General features: G+C 44.4%; 1 protein-coding gene across 2 annotated transcripts in view; it reads left to right on the forward strand.

Annotated features, from left to right (window-relative positions):
• The first annotated feature begins 170 nt into the window (after positions 1-170).
• Positions 171-12,184, forward strand: part of tecrb (trans-2,3-enoyl-CoA reductase b) — a 19,458-nt gene continuing 7,444 nt past the window's right edge. Inside the window, exons 1-5 of one of the 2 annotated variants that reach the window (XM_031562508.2) lie at positions 171-781; positions 5,721-5,771; positions 8,073-8,124; positions 9,564-9,608; positions 10,155-10,258. In XM_031562508.2, coding sequence (XP_031418368.1) covers positions 767-781; positions 5,721-5,771; positions 8,073-8,124; positions 9,564-9,608; positions 10,155-10,258 — 267 coding nt within the window. In that variant the 5' untranslated portion in view covers positions 171-766. Of the gene's footprint in view, positions 782-5,141; positions 5,772-8,072; positions 8,125-9,563; positions 9,609-10,154; positions 10,259-12,184 lie in introns of those variants that run through there. The other variant, XM_042703545.1, reaches the window with a different exon arrangement.

Raw genomic sequence — 12,184 nt, forward strand, 5'->3', positions numbered from 1 at the left:
CAGACACGCCCTTATTGGAACGTCTGATCAAATCGTGCAACACCACCGTCTCGCACAAACTCATTAGTCTGTCATGGCAAGGAAACTGCACGTTGTGGGCTTGATTACATTCAAATGTGGCCAGGGAAAATTCAATTGGGCAATTGATCAGTTATATTGCAATCCTTATAACTTGTACATAAGGAACCAATCAGGTAATACCATGCACGCCCATAAGCTGATGGTAAATGCAGTCTTCAGAGGGGCGTTTGTATAAATACCTCTAGTTATTGTATATGTCACAACTAATAGTAATTTAATAGTTGCAGGACAGGATGCAAATGAGCTTCCAGATGGATGAGTAGGCTACCCAAAGTGATAGAAATGGAAAGTTATACCCCTAACCCCTTTATTTTAATAATTTACAATCGATACTTGTCCTTCAAAAAAAATAAACACTATTATTGAAGGTCTAATTATATTGGAATGTATTCTACCAAAAACATTTGCATGCACATTTAAGTTCTGACTGGGGTAGACTTTACATTCCATGTAAGACTTATAAAGCTAATAGGATTTTGGTGTCTGGTAGGTGCGTCATTTAATTCAATGGAATCATACACAAGCATTCGTTCACATTCATCGGTCCATTCTGCAATGCCTCACGCCCATTGGCTGCTTTCGTAGGACTTAGTGGACTGTCTCTAAACTGATGCGCCTCTTCGTCTTATGATTGGCTCATTCAGCTGTCATCCAGCTTGGATGAACAGGAGTTTAAACTGCCACCATGAAGCACTACGAGGTAAGACAGTGTTATCTTCATCGGTTTTTTTGCGAAAGATGTAAATAATCATGAAAGTAATCAGTCAAATGATGTCGTGTATTCAGACAGACTTTAGTGCTTGTTTAGGTTGGTATTAATGCTTAGGGAAACTGTCAGGCTATTGTCACCCTGTAGGGATTGTCACATTGTGCTTGAGATGCAATTAGAGGCCTGTTTGACTGTTGATACAGAGGAGCGTGTCCTCATATTTTAAGTGCCCATACGCTAAATCCCACATACATAGCTTTAATCTAGGAAGTACATTTAGCTATCCCCAGCGTTAACTGATTTGCTTGCTAGCTGCCTAGCTATTCTGTTGTGTTGTCCTGGATTGTGGGTAACATAGCCTGCTAGCCAGCTAGCCAACCAACGTGTGCCTGCACAAGATAATGAACTCACTAAACAACAAACTCGACGGTATACAGACAATGATATATTGATGGTACATTTGAAATGAAGACTGTCCGATCACCTTGGTTTTAATTTTGGACATATAGTTACTATTGTGCGTGGAGGAGTTGCCCCCAAGCACAGTGACAGCAACATTGTCGTGTAACTGTTAGCCATTCATTGGTAAATCTAAAAGCCTAGCCAAGGACATAGTAAGCTAGCGTATGAAATATACACAATTAATTAAGTGTGAATGAGACAAATTACTAAGTAGCATGCAACTTTCAAAGGTGTGGCGTAATTTGCACACCATGATGTGCAACCCAGCTTTAACGTTTGCAGGCGAACCGCCAGAACCAGCGCGACAGCTTTTCAGACTTGCTTTACCGGTCTCCGGCATGTACATTAAATACAGGTTATTTTTGTTTGTTCTACTGTGGATAGACTTGGAGTGGCTTCTTGCAAAAGTTACATTTTCGTTTCGTGAGCACACTGTCGACAGTCATGTTTTTAATAATCCGTTAACTCTGACACGAGTGTGTTAGTGACCCGAAGCTGAACAGAGACGACATTAAGATAAGTGACTTGTATGGCATTAGCGAAAAGAGCGTTATCTCAGAAACATGGACGTATCCAACTCCGGAAAGGCCTGTTCGGTGTTGTGTAATCTTTGTTAATATTCAAACCGGTAACAAATTAGTCTATGCATTTCAGCATGTAAAAACACTAACGTAACATACACGAATAAAGATTTCCAGGGTAATCTGAAAAGTATTAGGAGCCAATGTGTGATTTTTGGAATTTGATGCAAAGAAGTGCAAACAGGAACAACCTTTTTAGTAGGACTGGCCACACGGGGACGGCAGAGTGCAGTGATTATGTAGCTGTCAACGCCTTGCCTCTGTCAAGTTTCGTATGAGAAGGTCGAGTGAGCGAAGAGATGGGAAGAAGAGCGAACATTGTTTACAAGATGCGTCATAGTATGCATCAATAACAGACCACAGTAGAACTACTGAGTATGTCTGAATTAGCCTAGTTGTAAAAGACTCACCTCATCCCTTGTAAAGTTTTGAGGGCGGACGATATGGCCATGCCCTGTGCCGAGGCGCGGAACAACTTAACCCGTGCTCTGGCTATTCTTGCACGCGAATTGCATAATTCCAATGCACAGAAACGTAAACATAACTTTAACAGTAAAAAAAACCTCCAAGCAAGCCTGTCTCGCTCTCACCCGACGGGCTGTCCGCAGCTTGAGTGCGTGCGTGGATCTGCGCGCAGGCGCTGTCAGAAAAGAGCTGATGATGGCATGAACAGCTGGACGGTGCTCTGTCATTTGATCTGAGGAGTGTGACGGCCCCTCTCTCTCTCTCTCTCTCTCTCACACTCTCTCTCTCTCTCTCTCTCTCTCTCTCTCTCTCTCTCTCTCTCTCTCTCTCGTGTCCCTCACACACTCGTATGCACTGTAGGTTATTAATAAGCAGGACACATGCTATCTGGAACACTGATTGACATGACTAGGAAGGAAGTGTTATGGAGTGGTGTGTGTGTGTGTGTGTGTGTGTGTGTGTGGGGGGGGGGGGGGGGGGGGTTGTAAATCTAAAATCACTCAAGACATCAATCCATCTATCTGAACCACATGAGCGAGTGCCTCCTCTCATCCCCAGACCACTCCAGCCAGTGTGTGTTTGGATGTGAACGTGTTTAAATAGTTGTTATAGCAACAAGCCTCCCTCCAGGGTCTGTGTTGAAGCCATGAGCGACTGCTATCCCCCCCCCCCCCCCCCTTCTCTCTCTCTCTCTTTCTCTGTCTTGGGTGATCCGATCACAAGTGGACAGCTCTAAGTACAGATGTGAATGCACTTAAGAAGCGTTGAGATCCGACTCGGGTGTGTGTGTGTGTGTTTGTGACGCTGTTCACACCTGGTATTAACATTAGTCCTGGGTGGTCCCATGGCAAGTACACAGTTCTAAGTATGTCAGTTCACACCTGGCGTTAAAATACGTCTCGAGTGTCTACTTGTGTTCGGATCTCACTTCTCAATTCAATATTAACAACAATAACAAGATCGCATTAGCTCACAGTAGCCTATGACGGGGGAAAAAAACAGTTATCTTACTTTGCTAGCTGTAAGTCGTTTACAAGCCACTGCCTTATCAGGTGCTGCTGCCATTCCTCTTAATTGTCCATAGGGTTAAAAAACATGCCAAGTAGTGCAAAGATGTTTTTTTTTTAATTGGGAGGTGTATTGAGTCTAAACAGTTCTCATATAGTCTAATGACATTTGGACTATGTACTTTGTGCCCAGCCTTCAAGTTAAAGTTTTTAAGTTAGCTTTTAAATTCTCTTCTGGTTTCATTATTATGGTAATGTGGATGGCAGAGTTTAAAAATCTGCAATAGATATTTTTACATAAATCAATTGGAGATTATATTTTTCAAGAGTATTATTTTTAAGAAGTGAAGGGGCACTGCCTCTTCGTGCATTTTGGTCTTGAAAGAAAGGATGTACATGTTTATGGCAGGTGTGAACTAGGGCTGAACAATTAATTGCATTTGCTATTTAATCGCGATATGATAGAACGTGATTTTCTAACCGCAACGTTCGCGATTAAAAAACGTGGTCTAAAAAAAAGACTTTTTTTAAATTACTTAAATGCACAGTGGCAAAGCCACCGATTTGTTGTTCTTGTTTCTGTAATGAGCAGTTAAATAAAAATGTAAAATGTGAAAAGAATATTTTACACTAAATGTATCTAATATTGTGTTGGTCATATTTAAATCATTCATTACGTTTTGTTGGGGAAAAAAAGAGGATAAAAAAAAAAAATCGCATATTAAATCGCAATCGCAATATTTTGGTAAAAAATCGCAATTCGATTATTTTCCCAAATCGTTCAGCCCTAGTGTGAACTGTCCATTTGTGATCGGCTCACCCGAGACGCCTGTTACTGCAGCCTATTTGTCTCTGAGGCATAGGGTAGGCTGTTGATAGGCTGGGGGACAGTCAAAAACAACCAGTTATCTGTGTGTGTGTGCATGGTTTAGAGGGGAATAGTGTGTGTGTGTGTGTGTGTGTGCATGGTTTAGAGGGGAATAGTGTGTGTGTGTGTGTGTGTGTGTGTGTGTGTGTGTGTGTGTGTGTGTGTGTGTGTGTGTGTGCATGGTTTAGAGGGGAATAGTGTGTGTGTGTGTGCATGGTTTAGAGGGGAATAGTGTGTGTGTGTGTGTGTGCATGGTTTAGAGGGGAATAGTGTGTGTGTGTGTGTGTGTGTGTTTTTGTATGTGGGGCGAGGGGGGGGTAGAAGAATTATTCTGTGTGTATTTTTCCAGTTGGGGGGTAGGAGACTATAACGTCATGGTGGAGTGAGACTGTCCATGTGTTGGCGTGCATTGCTCATACACAACCAGCAGATCAAATTAGCTTGCGTTCGTTTGCTTGCGTGTGGTTTGGGGCTAGCCCCGGGGCGTTGTGCAGGGTGTCGGTATGGTGGTATCAGTTGAAAGGTCATAGGTCACAGTAGAGGCTGTAAAGGGGTATTTCCCCTCCAATGTTACATGACTTCAAACAGCAGCACAGGAAAAAAAAAAAAAAAAAACTTGGGGCACACCTCCCGCCGTTAAATCCACCGAGTGGATCTGGAAACTTCCGTCTGTGCGAGTGTGTGTGTGTGTGTGTGAGAGAGAGAGATAAAGCACTCTTAAAATACAACATTTCAATCACTCACCGGAAAACCTCTGTGTGTGTGACATTGACGTAGAGGGCACAACATAAAAATGAAGGAAAACGGATGAACAGATGAGACAGTCATCGATGAAGAGGTGGGGTGGAGGGGCAGTATCTGAGAGACCTAATAGCTTTGAACGAGGGGGGGGGGCATGGATGACCGTGGGGGGGGGGGGGTACATGGATGAGGGTGGGGACGTGAAACAGGGTGGAGAGAGTGCAAGGGGGAGAAAAGGGAGAGTTGAGAGTGGAATAGGGGGAGAATGAGCGAGTTAGAGAAAGAGCAAGAGCTGTAGAGCAAGTGAGAGAAGAAAAAAAGAGACAGAGAGAGAGAGAGAGAGCGAACAAGTGTGTGAGGGAGAGATTTATTTCCACAGCTGAGTGAGCGTGCCACTGTCAACCACTCCGTTGTCGCCAGAGAGAGAGAGAGAGAGAGAGAGAGAGGGAGAGGGAGAGGGAGAGGGAGAGGGAGACCAAGACCAACAGAGAGAGAAAATAACTGAATGCAGTAGGTGGGGGGAACACAAGACAGGAGCATAGAAGTGAAACACAAACTAGAGCCACGAGCAGTGGAGGACAGATTGATAGATAGATAGAGAGACAGGTAAGTAGATAGACAGACAGATAGACAGACAGATAGACAGACAGATAGACAGACAGAAAGAAGACATGGATGCTCTTGCCCTGGAGGCCAGGTTGCCCAAAAAGCCCCAGAACGGGCCACTGGGGACAGGCATTCCCGCCCCCACGCCGGCCAAGCGCAAGTCCACTAAGAAAGCTAAAAAAGCTGTTGTCTTTTTCGAGGTGGAGATTCTGGACGCCAAGACCAAGGACAAGCTCTGCTTCCTGGACAAGGTAAGGAAGACAAAGTTGTTGTTTGTTTTTAGTTTTTTTTTTTTTATTATTTATACATTTTAAGAAGATTGAGAACTTGATGAGATAATGTATTTCTTTGCTCTGGATTTATGTTTTGTGAAATTGTGTGTTAATGTCGCTGTCGGACTTTTTCAGAATATGACGTTACACATGAGAGATTAGGCTACACAGCTGTTTTAATCATCTGTTATCTTTATAGGGCAAATTTTATGATTGTTGAATAAATAGCACAGGCAAATTGCACACGGCTGCTGCTACCGCATGTTGCCAAGTATAGCTCAGAGCCCGTAGCCAGAGCAGAAGTTTACATTCACAAGGTGTGTGTGTGTGTGTGTAATTGTGTAAATGGGAACCCAACCAAAAGTGGGCAGGGAAGCCTGCGTGATCAGTTTGCCCTTACGACCAAAAGCGACCGTTGGATTGCTTGTTCTTTTTTCATTTGGTTTTGTGACAAATCTGGACACTGACCTGTGGGGTCGGTTCGCCTGCAGTGTCAAAGCCCGCTAGCTTGCTAACCCTGGGGGGGGGGCCTGACACCTTTTTGGACGGGTTTAAAAGTGTCTCTGCACTTGAGGGAGGGTGGTGGTGGGGGGTTGTTACTAGAATCTACTAGGAGTGTCCGGAAGCCATTCCGTGGGATTAGCAGGGGATCTCTGGACGAGTTCTCAGCCTAACGGAGGCTCCAAGCCATGACATCGGTGGAAAGAAAGCCTCTGCCTTTGTTATGTCATGCAGAATGTTGTGGCAGGAGCGTTGTGATGTCATAATGGCCGTTTGCGATGTCATCATAATCAGATAACTGTGCAGAAAGAGACTTGGAATATATGTCTATTCTACGCCCTAGAATCCCTGGCACCAGTCTGGCAAAACATGACCTGGACAGCTTGGGCTCAGACTGGACCTTTTGACCTGCTGCAGATAAGTCACGAGCCCCAGTCAGTATGGTGGTGTAACGTGGCCAAAGGCGCAATCACCTCATAGGGTATCCCTGCTTTTTATAACATCAGGAGGATGATGGACAACATGCCTAACAGACACGGACTATGTGACTGGTTAAGAACCCCTTCACATGATGTTTACAGCACTGCTTGGTCTAAAGTTATAACTATAGGTAAATAAAAGAATAAATAAACTGTTGATTGAGAGTTTTTGACTGACAGCATCTAAGCCACTGTAGAATGGCCCTTGTTAAGCTGGATTTCTAGCCGCTTAATGGTCATTCTTCACCGCTGATAGTGTGATATAGGATGACTGGGCTTAGATCTTTGAAAATGACGCAGAATGTCAGACAAGTCTGTCTACAAGTTTTGTTTATTATGTTATTCTTCAGATATATTTGAGTAAAACCCTTAATGAATATTAAACTGGCTATGTCTTGTTAGTGTAACAGTAGCCAATGGGTACAGTGCTGTGCAGTGAGTGAACCTCACCCCCCCATACCTTAAGAGACGCGCTAGCGACAAACACGCATGGGTTTTAGCCTCCTTGCTAGCACGCATTAGCCCAGAAGTCAAAAGAAGTAGGTTACTTTATGATGGAAGCAGTATTGTTCAACCTTTTGTAGACATCTGCGTCATCCAACGTTCAGATTTGGATCTAATGTTTGTTGTTGTTGTTGTTGTTGTTGTATGTATTTATTGGGCCCCATCATGTTGTGTAAAAGGACTTTGAGGGAGCGCCTGTGGACAAAACAGCGTTTCAAAACGTCCAGATGAGCGGTTTAGCTTTGTATCAGAAATACATTTCTATCCATAATAACGCGCTTGAAAGCGGAATGACCCCTTTTGGAAAAGGGTCATGTGACGAATCAGGGAAGCATATGCTGTGACTCATAAACCCGGGGGCCGAGAGAGCTTAGGCATGGTCTCTCTGAGGATCCTCCGACACTAGGAAAAGGATGAGCGTACACAAACTGGGAAAATGTGTGTGTGTGTGTGTGTGTGTGTGTGTGTGTGTGTGTGTGTGTGTGTGTGTGTGTGTGTAAAATGTTTGACAGCCCTGCTGTCCGGAGATTCACCACATCGTCTTATCTCATCACGCACTCGTGTAGTGGCAACCACGCGTCTATAAACTAGCACCCAGCCAGAGCGCACACCCACACTCAAAATGTCTGCTTATCAGACAAAGTTTCTCGATCACAAAAGCACCCAACCTTACACACACACACCACTTCGGCTTCATGTTCCACCCTCACACACACACACACACAAACACAGACAAACACACACACACACTCTCCCTGGCCTCCTCCTCTCTCATATCTTTTGTTTTGATTGACAGGTGGAGCCCAATGCTACTATTGGAGAGATCAAGTCTATGTTCACCAAGAGCCGTAAGTACAACCTGTTCTGTTGTAACCATAACAACCAGCCACAGGCCTCACCCATCATCAAAGTAACACCCCCAGACTTACCCATAAGCCACCTTAATTTTTTCCCACAGAAAGTTGTTACCTGTATTTTAAGCCATTTTAAAATGCAATCCAAGCATTTATAACATTCAAGTATATTATTGGTATACTTGTCATCTTTGTCTAAGTCAAAGTCAAAGTAGCTTTATTGTCAATTACTTTGCATGTTAAGACATACAAAGGAATCGAAAAAAACGTTTCCCACTCTCCCACGGTGAAACATATAAGTGCACACGCACAACAACAGATAAGACAAGACATATAGATATACATATACATATAGTTATAAACATACAGATACATGTATTGGACGTCAAAAGGTATTTGTAACCCTTTGAGGAGTGAAGTTTTTTTATGTGCAAGCCATTCCCGAATTATACTGTGCAGATCTAGAATCTACATTGATTACCAATTAAAACAGTTGCTTGAGTTCATTATCACATCATCAAATGGAACCTTAAGCTACCCATATTCGAATCGCCTGTCTGTGATGGCACTCCTCAACGGCTCTTCCAGTTGGTTGGTCAGTGGCAGTCTGTTAGTCTGTGACCAGTCTGTCAGTCAGCATTATGCCTAGAACTCCATGGTCCCTGCAGGATTTAGCAGGTGTCAGCGAACGGGATTTCCTCATTAGCGCCAATTCCTGGGGCAGAAGGTTGGACTTAATAGGTGAAATTGGAGCATCGCTGCTTTTAACTCTGGTCCGGTCCTCAGCTTTCGCTCACACACCCATGTGTCCTGCTCCTCCGCTGGGGCTCTTAGACTTGGGCTATGAACACGTCGCACAGAGTCACTGCAGAGGGGGATGGAACCATGTTTGGTTTGATTTTGAGTATTAAAAGTTTAGGATCAATTGATTCGACGTATATGGGCGGGACTCCTGTGCTGTGAACAAGCGGGGGAAAAAAACACACTGGAATTGATGACTTCAATCCAGCATGACATATACCAGTAGAGGTGCATATATACCAGTAGAGGTGCATATATACCATATACCAGTAAAGGTGTGTTTGTGTGTGTGTCCGTGTGTCACCATGTTCCCGTGCATCAGAACCATCAGGTGTTGCCATGATACCTGATGACTGTGTGCGTGTTTGTGTGTGTGTCCGTGTGTCACCATGTTCCCGTGCATCAGAACCATCAGGTGTTGCCATGATGCCTGATGACTGTGTGCGTGTTTGTGTGTGTGTCCGTGTGTCACCATGTTACCGTGCATCAGAACCATCAGGTGTTGCCATTTGTGATGATCACCTCAGTAGTCACAGCTAGGCCGCCGACTACATCAAAGAATCTGAAGTTCTATTTTCTATTATTTCTTTCATTAATCATGAATCATGAAATCATTTTCTCTTCTTTTCCAGATCCCCAGTTCTACCCAACCAGGCAGTCCATTCGTCTTGACCCCAGTGAGTGTGAATCTTCAAATGTTTTTCATTTTCAAGCAGTCTGTTTGAGTACAGGTTCATACACGGTTATGAAGCGCAGGGTTGAGTGCTGCTGAAAGCAGGACCGAGAATTGATGTATTAAGGTGTGAAGGAGTGAAATAAATATATATATATATATTACACACACACACACACACACATTAAGCTGTGAAAGAGTGAATTTAGTGCACATCACAGCGTTCTTACAACTTTAATGACATCAGAGTTTCCTTCCTGTTATTCTTTTTAGTCTAGGTTTACTGATGAGGAGGGTCCATACAGACACACAGACACACCTATTTGCAGTAGTCAGGTCATCATTAGGGCAGTGTGAAAAGAGATTTAACTGTAGTCATTGGAGAACACATCTGATAAATCAGAACAGATTTGATAGCCCTGGTACTGGTTAGAAAATGTATCTGATGTCTATGGTATTCGAATGCGGACAAAGTGGATATCTATGGTGGTTGTTAGTTTGAAGCTGATGTCTATGGTGGGCCTGAGTGCATTGTGGGCTTGTGGTGCAGAGGGGAAGTCGCTGAAGGATGAGGACATCCTGCAGCACCTGCCCGTGGGGACAACAGCAACCTTCTACTTCAGAGACCTGGGGGCCCAGATCAGCTGGGTTACGGTGAGTGTGTAGACACACACACACACACACACACACACACGCACCTATCTCTGCTAAACATTTTTTGGTAGTATTCATGATCAACTACACCTCGAGCTGGGTGCAACCTTTTTACCCGTGTTCCTGCGTGTTCATAGTGAGTCCACATAAATTGGGGTAAAACCAACTGTTCCATTGTGTAACAGCAAAGTCTGGTATTTGGAGGTAGGCGTAGTTCATGTGCATGCTAAGGCCTACGCAGTCTCCCCACCATCAGTACAGGCCCACACCTGTAGAGCATAACAAACACTTCACCTGAAGGGCATTGCAAATACACAGCAGCAGCTGTATTTATGGGCAAAGATTTGTGCCAGTCACTGTCGTGGGCGCAGTTGGCCAGTGCTAGCTGTCGCTCACAAGCATGTTTCCTGAAGTGTGTTAGCTAGTGCTAGCTGTCGCTCACAAGCGTGTTTCCTGAGGTGTGTTAGCCAGTGCTAGCTGTCGCTCACAAGCGTATTTCCTGAAGTGTGTTAGCTAGTGCTAGCTGTCGCTCACAAGCATGTTTCGTGAAGTGTGTTAGCTAGTGCTAGCTGTCGCTCACAAGCGTGTTTCCTGAGGTGTGTTAGCCAGAGCTAGCTGTCGCTCACAAGCGTATTTCCTGAAGTGTGTTAGCTAGTGCTAGCTGTCGCTCACAAGCGTATTTCCTGAGGTGTGTTAGCCAGTGCTAGCTGTCGCTCACAAGCGTATTTCCTGAAGTGTGTTAGCTAGTGCTAGCTGTCGCTCACAAGCATGTTTCCTGAAGTGTGTTAGCTAGTGCTAGCTGTCGCTCACAAGCGTGTTTCCTGAGGTGTGTTAGCCAGTGCTAGCTGTCGCTCACAAGCATGTTTCCTGGGGTGTGTTATCTAGTGCTAGCTGTCGCTCACAAGCGTGTTTCCTGAGGTGTGTTAGCCAGTGCTAGCTGTCGCTCACAAGCATGTTTCCTGGGGTGTGTTTACAGCCAAACTGATGTTGTAAACATAAACGCCTAAATGTACATACATGTACATGGATGAGATCATGTACATTTGGTGTTCAGTGCTGCTGCTGCTGTGTATTGCTCTTGTAAATTTGTGACAAGGGGTGTCATTCGTTTCTCCATTGGTCTACTGTATTTTCCCTAGCGATTGGGAGATCATTAGTGTTGCATGGGTTGTATCTGTGTGTGTGTGTGTGTGTGTGTGTGTGTGTGTGTTTGTGTTTACACAAGTGTGCGTATTTCTGTTTGTATGTGCGTGTGTTTGGGTGGTGTCTGTCTTTCTATCTTTTTTTCCAGCCATCTGTCTGTTTTTCTGTCCGGCCATCTGTGTTTCTGTTTAGCTGTCTGTCTGTGTTTCTGTTAAAGTGTCTGTCTGTTTCTGTTTAGCTGTCTCTCTGTGTTTCTGTTAAAGTGTCTGTCTGTTTCTGTTTAGCTGTCTCTCTGTGTTTCTGTTTAGCTGTCTCTCTGTGTTTCTGTTTAGCTGTCTCTCTGTGTTTCTGTTTAGCTGTCTGTCGGTTTTTCTGTTTAGCTGTCTCTCTGTGTTTCTGTTTAGCTGTCTGTCTGTGTTTCTGTTTAGCTGTCTCTCTGTGTTTCTGTTTAGCTGTCTGTCGGTTTTTCTGTTTAGCTGTCTCTCTGTGTTTCTGTTTAGCTGTCTGTCTGTGTTTCTGTTTAGCTATCTCTCTCCTCATATTTATGTGCTAATTTGTTTTTCGGAGCCCCAGGCCAACCCCATGTCACATGAGAGGGAGCGAGAGACATAGAGTTTGAGATGTGGAGAGAGGGGGGGGTAGGGGAGAGAGGAATTGGAAGGGGGGCAAGACAGGGACATGTGTAAGCGCCCCCACTCCCAAATGTGGTCAGGGGACGGATATATTTAAACCGGCTGGAAACATGGGGGCAGACCAGGAACGCCAGGACTGCGCGCGCGGGGG

The sequence above is a fragment of the Clupea harengus genome, chromosome 24, assembly GCF_900700415.2.
Source record: "Clupea harengus chromosome 24, Ch_v2.0.2, whole genome shotgun sequence".
Classification (NCBI taxonomy): Eukaryota; Metazoa; Chordata; class Actinopteri; order Clupeiformes; family Clupeidae; genus Clupea; species Clupea harengus.